Source organism: Aspergillus fumigatus, chromosome 7, assembly GCF_000002655.1.
Source record: "Aspergillus fumigatus Af293 chromosome 7, whole genome shotgun sequence".
Lineage (NCBI taxonomy): Eukaryota > Fungi > Ascomycota > Eurotiomycetes > Eurotiales > Aspergillaceae > Aspergillus > Aspergillus fumigatus.
Window position 1 is genome coordinate 1926145 of NC_007200.1, and position 23682 is coordinate 1949826.

The 23682-nt window shown below is 47.7% G+C and overlaps 7 protein-coding genes across 7 annotated transcripts; 5 read left to right on the forward strand and 2 right to left on the reverse strand.

Annotated features, from left to right (window-relative positions):
- Positions 1–2746: 2746 nt before the first annotated feature.
- AFUA_7G08400 (ankyrin repeat domain-containing protein) lies at positions 2747–4171 on the forward strand (the record flags this gene model as incomplete). Its single annotated transcript, XM_743682.1, has 2 exons — positions 2747–3177; positions 3370–4171. The coding sequence occupies 2 exons, from the start codon at positions 2747–2749 to the stop codon at positions 4169–4171; spliced, it is 1233 nt and encodes a 410-aa protein (XP_748775.1).
- Positions 4172–4995: 824 nt separating this feature from the next.
- AFUA_7G08410 (uncharacterized protein) lies at positions 4996–5733 on the reverse strand (the record flags this gene model as incomplete). The annotated part of the gene is made up of 2 exons (XM_077805235.1): positions 4996–5264; positions 5403–5733. 2 exons carry the CDS (start codon positions 5731–5733, stop codon positions 4996–4998), a joined length of 600 nt encoding a protein of 199 aa, XP_077661363.1.
- Positions 5734–7610: 1877 nt separating this feature from the next.
- On the forward strand, positions 7611–8048 carry AFUA_7G08420 (uncharacterized protein; the record flags this gene model as incomplete). Its single annotated transcript, XM_743680.1, has 2 exons — positions 7611–7937; positions 8016–8048. 2 exons carry the CDS (start codon positions 7611–7613, stop codon positions 8046–8048), a joined length of 360 nt encoding a protein of 119 aa, XP_748773.1.
- A 3650-nt stretch (positions 8049–11698) lies between these two features.
- AFUA_7G08430 (uncharacterized protein) lies at positions 11699–12277 on the forward strand (the record flags this gene model as incomplete). The annotated part of the gene is made up of 1 exon (XM_743679.1): positions 11699–12277. The coding sequence occupies one exon, from the start codon at positions 11699–11701 to the stop codon at positions 12275–12277; it is 579 nt and encodes a 192-aa protein (XP_748772.1).
- A 3897-nt stretch (positions 12278–16174) lies between these two features.
- On the forward strand, positions 16175–16660 carry AFUA_7G08440 (mannoprotein; the record flags this gene model as incomplete). Its single annotated transcript, XM_743678.1, has 1 exon — positions 16175–16660. One exon carries the CDS (start codon positions 16175–16177, stop codon positions 16658–16660), a length of 486 nt encoding a protein of 161 aa, XP_748771.1.
- Positions 16661–19103: 2443 nt separating this feature from the next.
- AFUA_7G08450 (type III PLP-dependent enzyme) lies at positions 19104–20555 on the reverse strand (the record flags this gene model as incomplete). Its single annotated transcript, XM_743677.1, has 3 exons — positions 19104–19273; positions 19324–20295; positions 20366–20555. 3 exons carry the CDS (start codon positions 20553–20555, stop codon positions 19104–19106), a joined length of 1332 nt encoding a protein of 443 aa, XP_748770.1.
- A 415-nt stretch (positions 20556–20970) lies between these two features.
- On the forward strand, positions 20971–22544 carry AFUA_7G08460 (putative MFS multidrug transporter; the record flags this gene model as incomplete). The annotated part of the gene is made up of 5 exons (XM_743676.1): positions 20971–21110; positions 21197–21270; positions 21326–21385; positions 21436–21836; positions 21996–22544. The coding sequence occupies 5 exons, from the start codon at positions 20971–20973 to the stop codon at positions 22542–22544; spliced, it is 1224 nt and encodes a 407-aa protein (XP_748769.1).
- Between the last annotated feature and the right edge of the window lie 1138 nt (positions 22545–23682).

Genomic DNA, 23682 nt, shown 5'->3' on the forward strand with positions numbered 1-23682 from the left:
TGGCATACTCTCGGTGCAAGAAAGAGGGCCGAAAATGACAGGCACCGCTCCACTTCTGAAAATGACGCACTTCGCTTTGCAACATCCCATCATTTTCTTTATATTGTTTGACTGTTTAGAGCTGTTAAGACGATCAGTATCAGTAGTTGGAAAAATGGGGTTGATCGGCCGTGGTATCAAAGACACCTGTTCGTCGAGAGCTCTGGTGAGCATGTAACTTAGACTGAGGACGATTGGAAAATATCTGTGGCCCGCCAGCTATCGATCTGGCATACTCCTATTCACCATTTCCAGATTTCTTGATATGCGCTTCTCCTCTCACGATCTCAAAAATCATTCAGTGCTAAGTTGCTTCGTATTCGCACTGGAAGATTTCCCTGCTCGAGGCTAAGTGTGTACGCCCATATTCAGACGGTGAGCTCGTATCAACTACAGCTGCTACAGTGAGTGGCGCGCAAACAGCGAACTTTGATCAGCCAGCAGGCGAGCGGGTGAACGCTGGGTGGAAGCCATTATGCCTACCGGGATCAACAGTAGAAGTTCCCGCTGATATGCTACATGTACAGCAGATTCGTAACCACAAGATACAGCATGGTAGTTGAGCACTGTATTGAAGGTAGGGCACTAGATCATCCGTGGGTTACGACCATAAATCAATTAAGGCTTAAGTTGGTCAACTCAACCCCATAGGAATCAAGTGGTTGACTCTACCAAATCAGTTTGTTTTGTGCCTATTGGCCACTACACTTCTCGGATGAACCATTTATTAAAGTCACAAATCTAGAGCTGCTCGAAGAAAGAAACTTATATCGGATACCGAATGGCGACATATTGGAGGGTATACCAATGTGTAAGGTTGTGCGGGCCCCATTTTGCAGCCTGCAATTCCTGCCCTGATGACGACCCAATCTAAACCATTCTGCCATGTCCTTAGTTCATCTTCTGTAACATTGTGTTTCTGCAGGAGCTTTCTCGCAACTGCATCGAAGTAGCGACAAATTTGCTTCAATTCAGGATAGCTAGCGACCGAAGTAGCCAGCGCGTGGTGGCCCGTAAGATGGAAGAGAGTTGCTGGCCCAATGTCAGCTTCTCGTCTCATATTTTTCATAGGAAAACAGTATTCAAACATTTGCATATCTACATCACTTCCGGCTACTACAGTACCAATATTCCTTCGCTCAAGAGTCCGACTAGCTGGCACCATCTCTTGCCGATGTTCTTCTCGACGTGAAATTGATGACGAATGGACCTTTTTTTTTTTCTTCATCCGTCGAGTCCCAATCCGCATAAAAGCGCTCAAGAAGGCAGTTTATCGTTTCAACTCCCTCATCAAACTCCATTCCCATATATTTCGGACTCCTGCAGTCCTTGATTCTCCTTTTTCTGTCTTTTGTACCAGTAGTAAAGCCGTACTCGTGCTATTCGGCGCAGCATAAGTTTGCTTCCAGGTCTTCTTCAACCTCTGCTTGCATCATGTCCAAAGAGCACTATTCACCAATGTCTTCCTCGTAAGTCCCTGAGTGATTGACATGTGGCCAGAGCCCACCTCGTAGCCATGCACGGAGGCTGCCTTTAGTGAATTCTTCCAAGTCATGCCTAAGAAGGGTATGGCCCAGATGCACGACCGTGGAGATACCTTCGAGTTCTCCCAGAGCGTTATTGGGCCCTTCTAAGCAAACATAATGCGCGTTCCTCGCAGAATATGGGGCTTCACCAGCTTACGACTGGCAGCATCTATTGCAGCAAAACATTCGTCGTCAGGATAGTCGACGAAAGTGTCGAAAGCCCAAAATCCAGCTTTATGATCGTGGTCCATGCCGCTGCTATTGATATGATCTCGCCTTAGAGTTGCTGAATGGTGAGAATCTCTCTGGACAGTGTCCTCGGAGCTTATGATAGGAGGGTGGAGTAGGAGACCATGGCAACTATTCCCATCCGTCTCAGGAATAGCACTGTTGCTGCCTTCCGATTCAGCAGAGAGATATGATAAATATATCTCTTCCTCGTGGGCATTCAAAAATTCAGCGGCCTGGCTATCATATGTTGCCAGGAGTTCCTCAACTGTCGATGGAGTAGATACGCTTGTGGAGGATACAGTGAGGGTCGAAACCTCATTCCGCCCCCCTCAAACCAGGCTTACCTCCAAACCCTAAAGCCAAGGCGCTAATATGCAAGGCTAGGTATATATAGATCTATGATGTCATAGTAGGTAATATATATCTTATCAGATCCGTATCTGTAATATACTATACTTACAACACTGTATTGATAGATACACGGTCTGCGGAACTTTCTAGAAGGTTCCATCTCGATCGGCTGTCCTGTCTGATCTGGCAAGCTGTCAACAGCGACAGCGACTCTTCTGTATTCCTCTCTTGCATCTTGCAGTTTGGCTGCGGGAGTAAGCAGGCTCCCGGGATCATCAATTTAGATTAAGTATTGAGTAAAGGATACTGTAGTCATAATCAGATATAACTTAGTATTAGGAACAAGCCATAGACACAGCTACATAATCGGCGTCACTCGGAGTGATCATTCGGCAACTAACTCCGCATCTCCGCCGCGAATGCCACGCAGGTTAAGCGGCATGGCTGCCTGAAGGGCAGCAATTCATCGGCCGACAGATCCACTTGTCGTCATAAGTGTGGAATCTACCCCGCCTGCCGCTCTGAAGGGCTCACAAACCAACTTCTGTCTTAAGATATTCCACCCCTCGCAAAACTTCAGCTTCGTTTTCATCGATACCATGGAGCCTTTGAGCATCCTCACCCTAGTGGGAACCCTGGCCAGTCTCCTAAGCACTGTCAATGACGCTCTCACTGAGTATCAGCAATCAGTAGACAAAAGAAGAAAAGCTTTTTCTACCTTGAAAGATATCGAGAGCGAGTGCATCGCCACTAGTGCAGTTGCTGAGAGCACAAAGAAAATCGTCGAGCACGACTTTAGTCAAGAGACTGGTGAACAGAACAGACTGATTGACGTACTTGGGTCCAATGTCAAAGAACTTGAGCGACTCGTCACATCCCTTGACGAAAGCATTAAGCTCATACTGAGACACAAAAGTTCTAGTAAAATACGAAACGCGATCGCGACGAAGGAAGTCTTCCTCAAGAACAAGCTTCAGAAGATTCGGCAAAAGCGTGGATTGATTGGTTTAGTCACACAGGCGTTAATGTCGTAAGCGCTCAACATCTCATATAGTCTTCTGGGGATATTGGCATTTCTTTAGCCGCGGATCTTATATGCGCATGGAAAATTCGGAGCGGACTCTAGTGGACTCGTCTATTATAAATAGACATCAGCCGCGCTAGAAGACTTTTTCTAGTACGCCTAGGTGACCACGTACTTAGTGCTGACCTCGTTTGCTAGGGGCGATATTCTTGAAATGAAGAGACTCGTGAAGTCGAGTCTCGGGAATACTAGAGAGAAAATGATTGACGAAAAAGGCCGGGAACTGATGGAAGAAGTCGCAGGAGAGAAACGAACAGATATTATCCAGCGCTTGCTCAAGGAAGGTGCCGACCCCAACTTCCTAACTATCGATTTCCGTCCCCCGGGCCACCCCAAAGCCGTCACTCCACTCTTGTACGCGATACAAGGCCCTCCTGAGCGTTGTTACGAAGCTGTCGATGTTCTGCTGAGCTATGGCGCAATTCCAAATTTGGTGGTCGGTGACGAGCCACTCCTCTGGCAAGCCTTCGCGAGTGGTAACATTGAAATTGCGACAATGCTGCTTGACGCCGGGGCGGACGTGCAATACCCATGCGTGAAGGGCGGGGGACGCAGCCTACTAGGGACGGCCGTTTTCTCCGAGAGCTTTGCGGATCGGAAGCTAGAGCTCGTCGAGCTTGCCTTGATGTATGGTGCCAACACGGATACGAAAGCACCAAATGGCAATACACCGCTGCATGATGCAGTAGAAATGCGCAAGGGGATAGAAATCGTTGATGTTCTCCTGAGAGCATATGCAAATGTCGACTCTTGTGCTAGGGATGATCTGACGCCTCTTATGATGGCGGCGCAAATTGGCGATCAGGCTGTAACCAATCTTTTAGTGGAAAATGGTGCGGCTCCATGGCTCAGGTCGAAAGACGGACTGACGGCTGCCGAAATCGCCAGGCGGGAGGGTCATATTGCCTTAGCCGCTAATTTGGAGACTTTCACGGAGTAGGCGAGAGTTTATCAATTATTAGACCCATATTTCGGAAATGACCCTGCGCGCTTGATACTCTTGATCTAATCATGTTAACACACCACTCAAGAAAAGTATCGAAACCTTGGATTGGGTCGACTTCATACTCCTTCCAATTTCGCTTGATGAATTCCTTGAGTTCGGAGAAGAACTCTTCAATAAGGTTCAAGTTCGGTGAACTAGAGGGGAGATATATTAGCTTAACGCCTAAATCGAAGCACCTGCTAGTAAGCTTCTAAAAGTCCACTGTGCTATTGCACATAGTCTGGAACTCAGCGGTGCGGGAGAGTATATAGAGAGAACGCTTCGGGAGATGACTGGAATCTGCGTCAGCGCAGATGGTCTACAGATCTAGGACGCCTTGTAAGATCACGACTGGGGAACTGGTCAAATGTATTAGCTGTTTACTAGCTCGATTTCTCTGGTAACTAAGTAGGGTGATACGGCAAACGCTCATACAAGCATTAGTTTAGTCAATTTGAGAATAGCTATCTCGCGAAAGTCTACTGTCTGTACATATCAAGGAATCCTACTAAAAAGATAATAGTCCTCCCTTAGTCGTCGTCTTCATATTCTTCAATTGTTACGCCAGCATGTCGAAAGTGACCTTCAGCGCTGCCTCTTTTCGTACCAATAGTACCGACACATGTCTGCAGGAAAGTATCGAAGCCATGGCCAGGCCAAGTTTCGTAGTATTCCCAATTTCGCTTAATATAAGCCTTCAACTCGGCAAAGAATTCCTCAATAGGGTTCAGGTCTCGTGAGTATGGCGGGAGGAACAATAGTTTGACCCCAGCTTCAAATCACCTCTGCTTGACTCTGTCGGAGTGGTGGAAAGATGCATTATCCATAATTAGGACAGATTTTGGCTCTGGCCATCTTCCACAGTGCTGAAGTAGCTGGCCAATAAAATCCTCGAAGACGACGGCATCCGTTGAGCCTGTGAAGACACGAGAAAGAAGTATACCGTCTTGGGCGTAGGCAGGTAATATCTGATAACGTTGGCCACGATGGAACTTCGCCACTTGGACTGGTGCCACTCCCAGTGGAGACCAACCCGTCCTTCTAAAACCTATCCGCTTATCACATCCCGACTTATCAAAGTAAACTAGCTAGTACGAATGAAATTCAGATAGCTTATGGAAGTAGAAGTCTCGTAGATCAGTGTTCCGTTCTCTTGTTCTTTGCTGAGCTTTCTTTTTCGTCCAACCTTCTGAGGAAAGAGTCTTTTTTATGCTCGATGGCGACACTGAGATACCGAATTCGTCATATAGAAAGACTGCCATCTCTTCAAAGTATAGGCCGGGCTTTTCCGTGAGGTGTTCGCAAAGAGCTTCAAGCATCGGCGGAGTTATACTTCGTGGTCGACCTCCACGGTTGAGTGGTGGGCTTTCGCTACCAAATAAGCGTAGGTTAGCACGAATATTCCTAATAGAACGTTCACTGCATTCAGCAGCATCAGCAATCTGAGCAGTAGTAAAACATCTGCGTATCATATCGTGTATAAGCATATGCTTCCAAGGTTCAAGGTGGCGTCCCATGGCGTGCAGCTACCGTATGTTGTGGGTTGAGCTGGGTTGGTTGGGACTGATGGACTAGCGGATGCGCGGGATGAGGATGACTGTGTATTTTTGGTACAAAACCAAACGACATTATTTACGTATGTTTGGTTCCGAACTGTATAAGTATCGTGTTCTATATATATCGAGGATTGCGCTAGCCATATACGGATTCATGCGTAATTAGCGCCTTGGAATTAGGGTTTCAAAAATAAGCTCATCTTGCGGGGGGCGGAATGAGGTTTCGACCCTCACTGTAGTAAGTCCATCATGAAGCTCACAGAATGATTCAAAATGAGGCTCTCTGTTCTCAGTAAAAGCCGTAGAGAAGCAAGGTATTTCTGTCATACGTAATGAAAGGGATACTGATGCCCACGCTGGCAGAGTAAAGAATGTACCACAGCATCTCAAACCTGATCGACCCTCAAAGCTATATTTGTCACATGCCTAACCAAAGACTTGGAGCCCAAGAGTCAATCGAGCTTCATATTATTAGCACAATGAAACTGTATTTACCCCGGGCCAGCGCCAAGCCAATGGAAATACTACTCCAGAGCTAGCCCGCATTAACCAGGGGGAGTCTAAGTTAAACTTACCGCTAGCACTTTCGAAGAACAATGCACCAAGAGGCAGCTGTCATGGTCAATCTAGAGCGGTTCAGCTCCAGTTGACCGCTATTCCTTTATGTTATTGGTTGGTGAGAAGGGGGCTGGAGTAGAGCCTGAAGATCGAATCACTACATAGCAGAGCAACTGATAATTACATTTCTCTCTCACGAAATCATCTAGCAACACTATGTTCCGTATAGTAGAGCTCTGTTATAGTTGTGTCAACGTTCTTGGCGTCTCGATTAATCGAATTGCCATGCGTCGCGCCCACTGTCATTGTCGTCCTAAGCCGGACACCGTACTTGCAGACGAATAATGGAATGAAAATCAAGACGCAAGAAATTATCGCGAAGAGACAGCTCGCCCACGTCGTCCCCAGTTTTTCATACATCTGCAAAGTGAACAGGGGGAAGACTGCTCCAAGTGTGTACCTTAACACCCCATTGGCGGCAATTGCTAGATACAAACATTTTTTGTAAGACTTTTGTATGGACGAACGCAGAGACTGCTTACCTGACGCAACGACTTCAGCTGGATAGATATCTATAATGTAAGCGATCGTGGAAAGCTATGTTTTTTAGTCTCATTCTTTGAACAGTTGGAAGAGAGAAGAACTTACAAAAAGGGCAAATGCGCCACATCCCAGCGGAATGCCCGTGGCAACTAGATTTACCCAGCTGCCTCCTAGTCGGCCTGCAAGGGCGAACCTTTCAAAGAGTCAACACCTCTCTCCCTTAGGTTGGTCCAAAGGCGTCTTTATCTTGGGCTTCTATCTTACCATATCTCCGCGAGACACATGAGCAGACCACCAATCACGCCCGCATAGAGATGTTTCTCAGGCTGGAAGACCTTGCCTGGTAATTTCTCTTCTGATGAGGTGACGGCTTTCTCCAGGACCACCCACAAAATAATCGCACAGAAGTTGCCAACGATTAGGCTAAGGAGGCCTAGACTTGCCTGCCGCGTATCAAATCCAAAATCCAACATTAAGACGTGTTAAAGGCTTGAAAAGTAGCTGAAAATAGTAGCGTAGCTGAAGGAGGTGTACACAGTTAAAGATAGTATGATGTAGTCAGTGAAAAGTAATCTTAAAGGCAGATAAAAAGATCGTGCTGACAGTCGGATTTCTTCCCAGCCATCGTTAGCATCATGAGGTGGCTGATCTCCTGATGTTTCTCGCATCAGAACAAACATCAACCACAAGGGCAAGCAGAAGAAGACCATCATCCACTGTGTCCATCTCCAATTGGCATGCCGGATATGAAGTACGTAAGCTCCAGCGGTCGGGCCCAAAGTGAGAGCCAAGAAGGGAGCAAGAACAAAAAGCAAGGATGCAGTTGCTCGCTGTTTCCCTCTGGGCCAGATGTCAGCAACTATTCCTCCTCCAACAGCGATACCCACCGAGCAGAAAAAGCCACTGAAGAACTGACAAATAAGAAGTATTGCAAAACCTTTAGCAGCTGCTGCCCCCGCGGAAAACGCAAGCACGAAAGAAATAGCCGGTATGTAAACCCATCGTCAACCGTAGTCTTCAGAAATTGGCGCCAGCACAAGAGGCCCAGTGGCAAGCCCAAGCATGTAGAGGGTAATGCATAAAGTAGCCTGGGTTCGACCAACGCAAAAATCCGCCATCACATCAGTCACTGCTGGCTCCAGAACCGATGCTCCGAAAGTGCTATTGATGCTTAGTCTAGCGATCCACTGCAGAAGTCAATCATAAGCACCACGTACCTAAGGAACGCCGCAAGGCATGGCACCGCTGTATGGGAAACCTTTGACTTAACAGACCAAATTTGAGAGTCTCCCCTCATTTGTTTGCTGCATCTCAACCGGTTTTCATCATTCATGGGATCCTTCTGAGAGGGGCTCTCCACTTAGAGTTTGATGGAGGAACACTTCATCCTATTCACAACCGGTTGTAGTCACTTCTGTGATGATGGTAGAAGGCCGTAGTGTTGTGAATGCCTCCAAAATAAATGCAGCAAACTGGAGCGCTGAGTAACCAAAAGTTCCAATATATATAGTGGAAAAATATTTATTCTACACCAAGTGCCTAATACTATTTTTGGCGACCTGAAAAGTATCCAAGGTGTATCCAGAGAGGTTTATCTTTGCCTCCTTTCTTGTTTGGGTAATGATCTTTGTAAAGGATCGTTCATCAAACTGACTTCTGACTTCCAAAAGACACATAGTTTAACGTTTACCGTACAGTAGAGCTGTACCGTTCTAGTTCATGCAAGCTTGTTTGAGCCAGCTCTGGTCGTCGTTGAACCTCGCAATTGAGAGTCCCATAAGCTGTCTACTACGATCTAGATTTACATCTCGATAACTCGAAGCAGTACTACGCACATGTTGTGCTGGAATATTTATAAATTACGGGAACGCCCAGATGTCAAGTCAGCCCAACTTCATCTTTTAAACAGTTTATTCTTCTATTGCGTTTCTAACCGATAAATCAAGAGATCAATCGAGATTCAGGCAATATTCAACCCAAACGCGGACTACAGAGATGGCGCACCACATGCTAGCGACTCGCTGTAGCGACCTGACAACTATCCTTGTTCATTTCATTGCACTTTTGCGTTCTAGCCTCTTGTCAGGAAGCGCTTTATACAACTTCGTGACCCTTCCACTACCTGAAGTGCAGAAGAAGCTGTCAGAAATGAACGTTATGCTCTTTTTCCTTCTCGCGGCTATATTATTCTCTGTACTTTGCCTACGAAGTCGGATCCTGGGAAAATCGCCTGCTCTGGAAAAGGCCTCGGTAATCATTCTAATGGCTGTTTCGACCGCCTCATTTGTGCATTCAGAGTTTCACGATAGAACGTGGTGGCGCCTTTGCTATTTCGCACTTTTGGGCACCTCTGCAACAAAAATCCTTTCCTTATTCCTGGACTGCAGAACAGAGACTTTCTTCAATTTTGCTGCTGCTTGCGTGGGATACGGAACGATCACCATGCTCCCGGTGGCTCACGCGAAGTTATCGCCACTGGCTAATCATACAGCGCTAGCGTCTACCTTTATCAAATTGGTGGCTATGAATACTTGTGGGGCCCTGATTTACGTCTTTCAAGTGCCGGAAAGGCTGGGGGAACTAGTCTCCAGCAAACTTTTGCTGCACTGCATGGTTGTCTATTCGGTAATGGTGCTGACAGACAACATTTTGACCTCTTACACAAATGGGCATGTCTGACTAACTGAATAAGCTGATACGCAAGGAGTTCAAGTCGACCATTGACGCTATATTCACTGCTGGCCGAGAAAAGTACTCTCTGTATCAGGATGGCAGGGAAAAAGTACATGGATGACATTGCATGCTGACGATATTCAAGTTGCAGTGACTCACGGCATTTTTTGATGATGCCAGATGTGCAATCCTTATCTATCTTCTTTAATGTGTTTCTGTTAGAGTGGACCCTACGTAGCAGAAAGAAATCCACGATGGTCAAGTAGCGCATAGTGTTTACTGTGTTCCTGGGCGCATCAGATCAAGGCGATGAGCCTACAACTATTAGATCATTCAATCAATGGGGTGTCCGGATGACCATGTTTAGCCCTGTATAATTTACGGTGCAATATGGATCCCCAATATGCAGTCCTATAGTACGCTCGTTCCTCCTAAGAACGGGTACGATACTCTATGTATATCTACGCCTCTCGAGCGTACTCACACTTCATCACCTTGTCGGACATACCACGTTTACCCGCTGGCTAATACTCCTTCAATCTAACGTAGCTTGTCATCAACAAGTTTCCGTCCAAATCTGGTACCGTAGAATACTTCCGAAGTATCTGACATCTTTTACTCTGTCAAGATGTATACGTAGTTAATGCCGTCATCTTTGGCTACGGACCCGTTCTCATAAGAGATCTTGCACTGGTTTAGTTAGTCATCAGAAAGTTTACACCACACAACAATCTCTGGATAACGGAGAAGCTAAGCCTTAGCTTAACATTTCCCGTCTTTGACCTCTCATTTTCTGTGGGGTTATACTAGGTCATGACCGACGCGTGGACGCCCTTCGGACGACCCGGCGGATGAATGAGTTCACTAGTCTGGTGTGACCCTTTCTTTCCATCCCCTGGTGCACCTTGTAAAGTACGTAGTAATCATGAGAAGACACTAGAAACTTAGGCGCGGAGTACTGTAGCAGAACAGTGGGATGGCCGTCCAGTTAGATCAACATTTTCTTCAGGTTCACTAGACTCCACCAGAGTCGGTACTGTTCCCTTCAATGTTTTGACTTGGTAAGAGGACCACAACTGGGAAATTCTGGGTCCTACATTGCTACTGCAACCGGCCATCATGGTGATAACTGTTGAGCACTAAGAGTGGGCCCGCGGGAGTTCGCAACCTGCTGCTTGCCCCGCCGTATGATCCACTCAAAATAGTGCAACAGTGCAGTTGAAAAGCGTGTTGACCGATGCAGACGGCAATTGAGTCTAATGCACTCACCCATGCTCAGAAATAGCATGGCCGAAGGCCCTTTCCCGGAAAATCGATACACAGAGGATAAATAACTTAGAGTATCCCCCGGCGGGTGTTGCCAAACATGCCATTACCTGTTATCCCTGTGCTGCTCTACAAAGTCCTCGACAGCAACTAAGGCCGCCTTCTCTCCTTTTTACTTGTGTGGATCAGGTATGGATCAAGAATTTGATATCAAGGTGGAATGTGATGACTCTCCAAGTGCCCAAGGGTGCCTAGGTGGTCGCATAGAGGATCGTGATTGTCCTAGCAATAAAGAAGGCGAGGATAATTCGGGCCCGGGGGAACAGTCACGGATTTACCTCAACGTTTCACCAAGTTATGTCGGAGACTGGGATGCAACAACAGCGTTCAGAGAGCTATATCAGAATTAGTCAGTCAACTGTTCTGTCTTTGTGTAGACTACTGACCACAGCATAGGAAGGACGCAATCATCCACTCATTCAACCTGAATCTCAGAGATTTTAGGCCGTTGTACCAGGAAAACGGGGACTTCATATCAATTACTGTGCCGGAAATGGGCTCCAATACAAATGCATTAGGATTCATACGGTACGAGAAGGAATATGGGCGCGTCGTCCTCGTGAACGCCTGCGCTCAGCTTCGGTCCGAATCGCTACAGCTAGGACACACATCAAAAAAAGGCCAACTCCAGTTTGCAGGGTGCCACGGAGAGGGACTCAAACTTGCCGCCATGGTGATGTGCCGAGAAGGCTATAGCGTCAGCATTGAAACTAGCAATTCTCATTGGAGCTTTGCTTACGGAGGGCCTTCAAAAACTCGATTTTACTGCAATATAGGTCCGCTTTGTGTGGCTACACCCGAGGTTAAACTCAATCCTGCTCAAGACATGGCTTGCTTTACGTACCGTACTTGGAGAGATGTGTGCGTGGAGGTCAGCCCGGACAGTGAAGGGACGGGAGGGGGTGTATCCATCGAGGAGTTCAGACAATGGCTGACAGTATCCCTCGATATCCATGGCCACTCGTACCCTGAGTCTATCATCGAAACTGACCAAGGTGACCTGATTATTGACCCGAGATTTCGCGGTAAGACCTTTCTGAAAGGGCTTCTACTCCCAGCTTCTGTTCTAGAGGCACGGCCATTCGAGCTTAGTTACAACTTTGTCCAGGGCGGAGTCAACTGTGACAGGCAGCGATTAGTGAGTCGGTATGAACAGGCCGATATGGTGCGACGAATCTGGGAATCTGCTATCCGCGAAAACGAGGCCTTGACGCTTCCAATTTATGTTAATCTACTGCGGAACTTCCCCCGCGCGCCAGACATTGAGCTCGCTGATCAGCTTCTGGACCATCCCACGCGATTTCATATCTGGAAATATCTCATGAAGGAGGCAGGCGATGAAAAATTCTACTTCTGTCAAAAGACTGGTAGTCAGGTAAGTAAAGCTAAAGTAATACGTTCTTAGTTCGAAAGGCGCTGATCGCATCTAGAGTGTTGGATCCATAACCAAGAGCCTGAGAAAAGAGCCGGCGGCGTTACCGGACACTCTGTGGAATCTACTAAGAGGCGTTATGCCAATCAGAACCGCTTACGAAGAGCAGGTCGATATGTTCCAGAATGCCAATGTTTGCGAATGCCACAGAACGCTGTTCGCCGTAACGATCAGAAGGGCTCTATGGGCATTAATGGCTCTCTGCGGCTATCCTACAAACATTTAATTTATTCACAGTGACAACAGCCAGATTGACATGGTCTTTGACATGGGCTGTCGGACTTTGAAAATTCACAATCAATGGCTGGATCCTGGTGCAGTGCATTATCAATCGCCTTGCCGGCCTGGAATGGAATACGCGTTGACGGCATGTGGGCCGTTCTTCTGCGACCATGTCGTCGAGGAGCTCTTCACAATAGTGCAGGGCGAAATGTCCAGAATTTCACCATCCGTCATGAATCATAGTCGTCGCCATAAAGAAATTCGACTTGTAAGAAGCAAGCTTCGCATGATGCCACGTGATGTGTTTGTTCAAGTAGGCTCTATCCCAGGTACTTTGCAAGTATCATGGCAAGACGGGGAAACAGCATCTTTCCTGGAATCACATGGCTCACACACAGCGTATCATGTCATTCTTCACGAGGAAAAATGCGCAGGCGTGATGGCCTATCATCTTCATGGTGATAAAGGTAGGTCTGCCTGACATATGTTACGAGATTGAAGCGCTGAAATCGATATTCAGTCGACATCCAAATCACGCATGCCCCCTGTAGCTGTATGCAAAGATTTACGCCACAAAATCAGAAAAGAGTGGAATTCGACCGGCTTGACATCCATAAGAAGTATTTCCCCATGATAGCCGCGAACGAGCGAGCAGCTTTCTTCGGCCAGCCTACCTCACCTATTCATCCAGCCCGCCTGCCACAGCCGCCGTTCTATACGCGTTGGGATGGTGCGACGCGCAACAATTCACTTCAGCAGGTGCAAAATACGATGAACCCGAATTTGGGAGGAATAGTCGCTACATCGCTCGGTCAAGCTACTTATTATGACGCCAGATCACCAAAGAGGGCTTTGCCACCTTTGTATCCCAACGACCGTCGGATAGCATAGAATTTTAAAGCACGAAGGGAACAGTCTAAAATGGGGTTGCCCTAGGCAAATACGCCGGATAAATCTGTCCTTCTGGTCAAGTAAGGATATATGAGGTATCCGACCCAAGCCCCATCCGGTCAAAGAACTGATACTATGTTAGTATATATTGGATTAGGATACCACTGTCTGTGGATATGGCCTAGACTGTCAAGCATGTCGTCCAGTAGTATCCTCAGCCTGGGCAAGGTTCCGATAGCTCTTCTCTAAATCCAGAAATAAACTTGTAGCATTCCTAACAACTAGTAAGATCCTCAAGCCTCCCCGCATGTAAGCATTTCCTTAATTTAGGCCCAATAATGCACATGATTTGGCACATATTGACACGCGAGTACTACAGTCCCGTCATCCTCCCAGCCAGTCCTTTTCTAAGGTGCATAAGCCACCGTCAACCGCTTTTCGGCTACAGCACCCGCAAGGCTAAGGCTTCATTCAATCAGTTGAGGAATGTTTAGACGTTTGCCGGTCCCAGAACAGTGAAGTACTCGCCTGGCACATGAAAGAAGTTGATCCTCTGCCTCGAGAATCTCTCCAAGGAGACAGACGTTGTTGCCACTCTTGAGGTGTAACATTGAGGAACTCGAGAGGGTCGCAGTGGAAAACGTCCATATGTGCCACTGATCCTTGTGGCGTGTAGTTCCTGCCTACCTCTTGCGGACTAGGGGCGACGTCGATCCATTGCTCTAGCTTGTCATTATCGAGCGCTAAAGCTACGAGGCGAGCTGGGTCAGCTACCTTGATCAAGCAGGCGGTTGCCTCTTTCTTAGGTAGGTGGTATAGCTGCTGAAGGAGGTCGCGGAATGAGGCTTGAGACAGAAGGCCCAAGAAGTAAGAAATGTTCACCAGACAATCAGTCTACTTGACCTCCTGCAGACGTGCGCTTACATATGGAGGACGGTTCAGGCTAGCCAAGAATTGAACCTGATCTTCTTCCTGCTCCAAATCTTGGAAGCTCAAACGCCAGCCTCCCACCATAGGAGTATTCAAGTATAGCGTGTGGGCCGTGCGGTTGAAGCTCCTTTATTGCCTCATAATAAGCCTGGCAAGGTTGATAAATATAAGTGCTTCGCCCGCCGCGGCATGCACAAGCCATAGAGGAGACTTTCCACCCTTGGGCTGGAGGGCCACTGCCGGGATACACTGGTGACGCTGCTGGCATGCCTCAGCTAAACCTCGTATGGTGTGGTACGCCATGATACTAGGAAGAGGAATAATCTCATCAGGCAACAGTCTCCTCTGCAATCGATAGTGAAGTTGAATGAGGTTCACTGACGTCAGGCCCAATTCGAGAAGGTCAGTATCTATCTCAATATCATCTCGAGACAGGCAGAGGAGTTCCGCCAGCTCCTCTACAAATAGCTTGCTCAATTGGTGGCTGAGGCGGTTTGAATATAGTTTGTTGCGAGTACGTTCAGATCAGGTTGTCACTTTCAGTCTCCTCCATATAATTAGCCACTTGCAACTCCGCGCTGCAAGGTAGAACGGGGGAGCTCCGCCAACGACGTTCGTTCCGTGGCATGCAGGGGAAGTATGTACAGGCGCACGTTTGTGATCATCATTATTCGGTGTGATATGGCGGTCATTGTTTCATACCTGGCTTTTGCATCATTGGAGTAATAGCTATGTCTTTGCGTACACTGGACGCCCTAAGCCGCTTCATTATGTCTCCAGTATATCTGCCTGGATTCGTCATGCGCCAGAGCATCACTGGGGCCCATAAACAGCAGCATGCTACTAATCGTCTGATAGCCAACTGTCATCGCATTTGCAGCTATCCTGTTACTCCACATGCCCGACACCAATTCATTGCAGTTCGCTTTGTCTGCTCCTCCATGCTGCGGATTTCTCTGTTCAGTGAAAACCTCTGCCTCGCCTTCAATCTTGTTCGGCCTGACCAGACACAAACCGTTACGTGGGAAGAGACATTCGAGATCCTCAATCAGAATTGTACCGTGACGGGTGCAGCCAGAGTAAGAAGGGTGTATAATGACAGAGCGGCTATAAGATGAATCTTGGATGTTTTCCCTGGAGATTAACGCTGCGGCCACAGAGCAAGGACGAGTCCTTCCTTGAGCTGTCAACATCCGCTGTTGTCAAAAATATGTATATTGTCAAACCTGCCATCATTAAGCATTAAGTCATACGTCTTGCCAGTATCAGGAAGCCCCTTTATTTCCCAGAGAATGCCAAATTCGCCCTTTGCATTCTATCTACGGCGCATAGATGCTTGAATGTGGCAGGTAGGTCGGGTTTATACTGTATACAAGAAGGGATATTCAGGATATAGCCTCATAATCTAGTATCAGAGTTACACTGCATACATGGGGATTTAGCCTCAACTGCAGGATATTCAATGGCGAACAGTGCTCCCCTGTTTCTCCTGCTGTCTTTCATACTTCAAACTACATAACAGAGAATTTGCTGCGATGGCGGCCCCTCACATTCCGGGTATGCTCAACGGTATTTGCCCCTCCCTGTCTTGGGCCAGTGTGATATATAGGAATGGACCTTGGCGACGCTGCCCCGGCTATAAAGTCATGACATGAAATAAACTTTTAAGACATCCCCAATCACAGTACACTCTTGATTTTATTTCAACCCAATCCCATTCTTTCCTAAGACACAACGCTCTTCTCCCGCGTGACCCCAGTAGCGCTGCTCGTCGCCCTCGCGACATCCGCCCTGGGTGAAGTAAACACCAAGCAGGCTATTAAGGGTATGAATACTCTGCAAAAACGCGTCTCTGAGGCTCGCAAGAGCATTGAGGGATGGGACGGTGGCCTTTTAGGCGTCATCCCCATCGCCAGCAAAATGCAAGGCGTGAAGAGTTCCACTGCCGATACACGCAGGACCATTGAGCAGTCTGATGCATTTGGCGATGAGGACCAAGATGAAGTTCTGGCAGCATATCAGCAATTGCAGCCCGAAATTGTGGGAGCGCTTAATACTGCAGAGCAGAAGGTATGTCATTCCCCTCCCTATTTAATGGCCCGTAGTGCTGACCCGACCCAGGCGCCGGCTTTCAAAGATGCGGGAGTGGCCTTCGTGGCGAGGGCTATGATGGATGATCTCAAGAGTGAGAAGGAGAAATTCGAGACAACTATGCAGGAGAAGGTGCCTGCTGAGAGGTACCGCAGCGCTGAGCCCAAGGTTGCTGAAGTCAATGCTGCCTTTGATAGCGCTCACAAGGCGCTCTCTGCTTAAGTGGCTGGTCTAGGCACTGTGCCTGTAGAGCATGGGAAGTCGGCTAGGGTATAATTACTGCGTTATCGTCCTAGGACTTATCTTGCGATCTATCTAATTTGAGAGAATCTCTTTGGATCAGACTTACATGTAGACTTCGTCTCTAGGCGCTGCTGGTGTATGAGTAGCCTGAGGAAACGACAGCAGAAACTGTTCGGGACCAAGTTCCGGTGGGCTGTCCTGAAGGCGACAGCGAAGACATGGCAAGCATACTACTGCGGATAATGTAGAAATTGGAATGCATACGTGGCATGCAAGGCTTCGCATTCTCTAGACTTGCCGTGTATTTGTTCTGACAGGCGGAAGAGAATGGTTCTCTTATACACAAAGATGTGATCTGATCTTCCTCACTTCATTAACAAGGGTCTGTCCGGGCCAGAAGAAGATGCAATCGACGAAATTAGAGGGGAACCTCAAGGAGCTAAATTTTCACGGGACAAAATTCTATATCTTGACGTAAATCAAAAGGAATCGACATTTAATCATCCAAATAGAGATGATATATAATATATAAGTGCATCTAATCAGGAATGGCGTCGTGACAATGGGCTCGTAGTTTTATGCACTGGAGGAGACCAAAGTCGAGATTCAGGAGAAGGATTCTGCCCACTTCCGAACCATTGTCCGGCAGGCACAAAGACTCAACTTCATCTAATGCGACTTCCGGAACGACTGTAAAACCATTGACGACACTGAGAAAGCTGACTGCTTTGCAGATGAACCACATAATTTAATTCTAATCTAGGCTCCTCCACGCTCAGTTAACCAACCCTGCCACAAAAGCGACCTGTTCTAATTGCGCACTCATTTAGTACATCACACTCGGCAGACCCAACTAAGTGGGCCTGTTATCCATGGGCTGCTAACAGCTTCCCAGAGAAGATTATCGCCGCCACGACGACGCAGACATTCATGCTAAGTGCCGAGCTCGATTTAAGGCCAGAGATTCTTTCGGGAATCTGAAGGCAATAGGCCAGGCCTCCTATAGCATTCAGTGCCGAGTATTTCACAAAATCATCTGCGATTCGCGGTTGATTCGGGCGCGGACTCATGATTGCATGTATAGCCAGGATTAAACATAGCGATCCATAAGACAGACATACTGCGAGGAAGGTTGTTTTCTTTTGCCAGAGGCACAGAAGGAACTAAGTACCCAAAACAAATATGGCGACCATGTAAAGGCCCCGGGCCCATCGGTCGGTATACTCGAAGTAGACGAAGGAGGCCGTTGAGGTAGCTATCAGGAGTATAGTCGCTGTTTGCTCTAGGCTTGAAGACTGCTGCACTAATTAGTTGAACAAGCTCAAGCCACAGAATGCCGCTGCCGTCATAAAGAATAGTACAAGGGCAAAGGCACTCGGTATCTCGCTCTGCACTTGAAGGACCGGGAGACGGAGATAGTTGCAAAGAACGCTTGCGGTCAACGAAATGAAATAGACACCGCCGAATCCGCGGACAAGAATGAGAAGCTGATCACATAGCGCAGCTGATGAAAGGCCCGCCATCGTCAAGTGGTAAGAAGTTTGGCTAGGGCGATAGGTACAGAATTTGAAAAGTGGAGAATGGAAGGAGCGTGGTAAAAGCACAAATATCCTGTGAGATATATTGGAACGATGGGTTCCGGGCTTAAATAATTACGAACGGTGCAAAGTGCGTGCGAGTAGGAGCGGCGCAGAATTGCTGCTCTACAGGTTTTGGGCGGGTCACAAAGCTCGGGGGACTGATTCAGTCAGCGTAGCGATGGAGGTTCTTGCGCGCTGCTTTCTTAGGTCTGTGTTGCTTTGTACTAGCGCACCAGGCTAAACAATCGACCACCAACTAGCGCGCTCCACTGAGGGACTGACGAAAATTGTCCAACCCACAATGGTTGAACGGAAAGAAGATAGAAGTCCATCCAGTGGCGAAGTAGCTACTTTCTGTTGATCACTCGCGAGCAATGTCTTTAAAAACACAGGCGCAAAGTACAGACATAACATGGACTACCAATGACGAAATCAATTGTATTTCACCCAGACCTTGCACTAGACTGAACCAGTCAGCTTTTTCATTGTCACAGGACAATGCATTAACTATGCGCCGTAACTTGCTAGACTAGTAGAGCCATTAGCCACAGCCGCGTACTAGGAATGTTTTCAGTTTCAACGCAAAAAATTGAGCCAGAACTACGAGTAGACACGCAAAGCATGCTATAGAGACGTCCGGGGTCTCCTAGTCCCTATGCTCCTTGCAGAAGTTTCCTTTAAATTTGCGCATCAAAAAAAGGGAGGAGTGGGACTACAGCTAATAAGAGTGCAAGTAGCTTAGCCTCTATGTCTAATTCACCAACATTCTAATGGCCTACCCTACACTAACGGCAGAGCTGGTATGATGTAAAGTATCAAGTAGACACTAAAGCCATGAAATATCAGCCTCGTCGCACCAAAAGCTCCGATTCCCCGTGACTGAGCGGATTCCACCAGGATCCTACTCGATTTGCTTCCTTCAGCTTCTCGCGTCCTCGAACAGAGGATGTCCAGACCGTCATTGCTCTCGCAGTAAACCCATTAAAGCCACTGGCAGTGACATGGGTGTACGCTGGTACTGTCAGCAGTCAATCATATGCATACAATCAACGGAAATCCTACCTCCCATCGATGGAAAACAAAGCAGATCCCCTGCCTGCATTTCACAACGTAGACGACAGTTGGACTTGATTTTGTCTGCGCCGCAACAGGTCTGGCCCCAGACGGTATATGAGTATGATTTATCCTCCCTCTCCGGCAGCCCATATGGGCGCCCGCTGGGGTCAAGAGGGACTGGCGTCGGAATATATCCTTCGACAAGCGCATTGAGAAAGTTTTGGTAGATCCCATCATTCACAAATAACTCCGCATGGAAATAATGGTTTTGGTTAGGGCCGTCGACATATTCCACCAGACGTTTCCGAGTTCCAAGCACGCGACAAACTAGATAGAAAGCTTCGCTGACGATGAACCGCCCTGGTTCTGCAACCCACTGAATGCCCGTTTCTCCGCCAAAATACATATCAGCAGCAGATCGGACGGCGGGCGCAAGGAGTCGAAAATTGGATTCAGTGAATCCGCCTCCTATGTCAATTATTAAAATGGGGTGCTTGCTGGACAGAGTCTCGTTATAGTCGTAGACTTCCCGGGCCATTGCGATAGCTCTTACGTAGGCTCCTGGATCCAAAGCAGCCGATCCCACATGAAAGCAGATACCAGTAACTTTGACTGACAAGTCGACGGCCACTTGCAATATACCCCTAGCCTCGAGGAGATCCGACCCAAACTTCTCCGAAAGACGCACTCGGGAGGTTGGGTCGTCTGCCCGTAACCGCAAGAAAATCATTGCTGAAGGAACAATCTCCGCCAATTTTCGCAATTCATCCTCACTATCGACCACTATTTTGTCAATTCCATGCTCGTGGGCGTAATTAATGTAGTCTTCTGCCTTCCGAGGGGCAGCAAAGATGATTCTCTCGGGATTGACGCCAAGCTGGAGGATCTGCTGCATCTCTTTCTTCGAGGCACAATCAAACCCGGTCCCGGCTCTCGACAACAGAGTCAACAATGTTTTGTTGTCATTGCACTTGACCGCTGAGATATAGTGTACCCAGTCAGCTTTCATAAAGGGTTATTGACTAGGAGCTGTGTAAGACGGAAATACCATAAAAGGGCTGGACAAACGGCAGCTCTCTCCTCCATTCCTCCAACCTATCAAGAACGGAATCAAGGTTTCCAACAAAGAATGATTGTCGATCTTTGCCATGGTCTTTCAAGTGATTTTGTACCGCTACGGCCACGGAATAAGGAAAGGTTGTAGCTGAGGACAAACCCAAATCTGATGGAGTAGACATTGTGCGAAAGTTAGGAACGCTGTTCGAAGGCTGTCACTATATTGACTGTACCGCATAAGGCCGGAAATGCCCGAGGTCCAGTTCTTATTTATCCAAGGTCTCCGCCGTAGCCGAGCATAACTTGGGCGCTTGTCCATGGAAAATGGGCACTAAGCATGCGCTAGCCATGGTGCGCCTGCGGGAAACACCTGGAGTAATGCATGTATTGAACTGATTGAAACAAGATTCGACTCGCCCTTGGCGTTGGGAAAGCTTCTAGACGCGAGACACAACGGACCGGTGGGGGCGCCACACATCGCATCGGTTTCTTGGCGCGGGGGATGGATATCTACCAGAGAGAAATCACTGCCATATAAAGGAAACGCGGAGGCTAGTATCAGCTACGTAGTTGGCCAGTGTGGTGAGTCTCATTAAAATGATAGGCAAACTTTCGTTCTCATTATCCTCTGTCGCTTTTAATGGAAGTCCGATATGGGCAGAGCAACGCTCGTCCACTTGGTTCACAGTATTGACATGTGGATTCACTCTCTTCACAGTCCGTGACTTGTTCTATGAGTATTACCTAGAATTATTCTAACCGGTGCTTAGGATACGTACCTTTATTCTCTGGTAAACGACATAGCGTCCGCTCAAGGTTAAAGGACTAATACCCATCAGGCTGTACCTGTCCTGCCATTTGCATTAGTGGAGAAGGCTCACATTCATGAACGGGACGGTAGGCATCCAATGTGCTTTTCGCTTTTATCTGTCCTATACTAACACAATCCTAGTGCAGGCGTGGGTTTCTATCCTCTTGGCCGTCCATGGTGCGGGCATTGCCGTCGGTTCACGTGAGTCTCTTTGGAAGTACCTTTGCTCAAGCTAATATGCGATCCGATAGCAATATGCGCATGTTGGGCGGATAGGAGCGCCACTCGGCGGTGGCCATATCTAGCTAGTCTCCTGGGACTGGTGGGCGCTACCTTGATTCTTTCCTTCTCGGAATCGGTCTCGCTATTTGTCGTCGGCCGCTTATTACAAGGCCTGTCTGGGGCAGTGGCATGGACAGTGCCCCTGGCTATTATCACTGACCGCGTTGGAGTCACTCAAGTGGGACCCTACTTGGGATACATGACTCTGGGACGAAGTGCTGGCATGTCGGCTGGGCCTATCTTCGGTGGCTTGGTTTTCCTCTACTGGGGATACTTTAGGACCTACGTGACCGCATTCATTATTCTCAGCATCGACTTTGCTCTGCGTCTACTTCTGGTCCAAGGTCCACAACTGACGCCATCTAAGAAGGTGAGGGGCAAAAAGCTCTCGGAGACGCTATATTTGCTCACTACATGCCGAATGTGGACGGCAATCTGGGGCTCTTTCCAGTCGGCTTTCATCTGCGGAGCTTTGGACTCTGTACTCCCGCTGTTTGTGTGGCATACGTATGGCTGGAATTCAATGCAGGCAGGTGGTTCTTTCGTGGCTTTGCTAGGTCCATCTGTATTGTCGCCATTGGTTAGAAAAACAATCCAACAACACGGCGTTAGGAAAAGTGCAACAGCTAGATATGTGGGAACCGGCGTCGCACTAGGGTGCCTATCGTTTGTTGGTCACGACGGTGCATTGTACCAAACATTTCTCGTGATGTTGCTCGTGGTAGCAGGCACTTTTAATCTTTTCTCAGAAATATCGTCATGGATTGATGCCGTCGCAATGGCGGAAAGTCAAGCAATGGACTACCCAGACCGCTTCCCAGCAGGTGGGGCTATCGCACAGGTCTACGGGCTGACTAACGTCATGTTCGCACTTGGTTTCGTGGCCGGGCCACTTGGAGCTGGCTTCGTCTACCAGAAGTTTGGCTGGGCGGCGACAGTACTGCTCTTGGCTCTCGTGACTGTTATCAGTTCAGTACCGACAATGCTGTGGCTTGGACGAACGAGGACCGAGGGCACAAATGCTACGGCTCCTGTTGGGGCAGTAGTTACGGTGAAAGATGAAACTCAGGTTGTATGAAGGCAATCGCATACGGTGAACTGTCTAGCACTTCTATGGTGTCGACATCTATAGTACCTGGCAATATGCAGATGTACTAAGATACGGAAATTAGTTAGCTTGCCGGGGTATGGAAGAGGGAATGCGTGGTGCGATGAGAAGAGGTAATCATTATATTAAGATATTTTGCACATGAACATCCCCGGAGAAGACAAGTTGTTTCATTCGTAGGTTGCATTCGCTCTTACTAGGGAGTTCATTCTTTTCAATACTTCAACCCTTTACCAATAGATAGATTACCGTTCGTTGGTGCGGCGCTGACATCTACGTGTTCACAGTATCGTGTTGTTTAGGAGCCCTTCTAACAATGGCGAAGGCTTTAGTGCGCGGCTTCGACCTATTAATCGTTTCTAAGGAAATCTAGAAAGAGGATCAGTATCCTTGGAAACATAAAATGTTTATTGCACCACTGTTAATCATCAGAAATCGCAACCCATTAGCTCCCCAGCCTGCTTGGTCTAAGTCCATCTAATCTCTGACCATTTCGACCCCTCTCCAGTAATACCAGTTGACATTACTGTACGGACCTTTTCCTCTTCCCCGGATACTTTGACCAAGTGTTCAAGAACAATTCTAGGAAGACAGGTGACGATTGGAGACAGAACACCAGCAAACTATCCTCGAACCTGCCACAGTACCTGTGGAGATGGTGCAACATGAAAATAACCATTCTGCTTCCCTTCAGATTTTCTTTTTCATGGACATCAAGTAAGTCACCCGGTAAGATAGGATGCAGGACTGTGTTAATGGAGGTAAGAAAATCTTCAGTTTTCCAGTGGCCTCGCTGAACCATATTCTTGTAGTTCTCAAAGGCGAGGTTTTGGAGATCTTCTGGCAAACCTTAATACTCTGCTAGCTGGTACACAGATGCATGCTGGGTGAGTTGGCCGTCCTCGTCTTCAGTTTGAATTAGTCAATACTGCAGTCCCACGGGTGTTGTCTAATATGCATACCTGGCAGCTGTGTTTTTAGGCAAGGATTGGTTGTATATTCTCCACAACACATCAGCTGCAATGTGCGCCAGACACAGTGAATGTTAACGTACTGGAGCTGCACTTCTGTTTCGCCTGGATTGCATTAAAACCACTGATGAAAACGC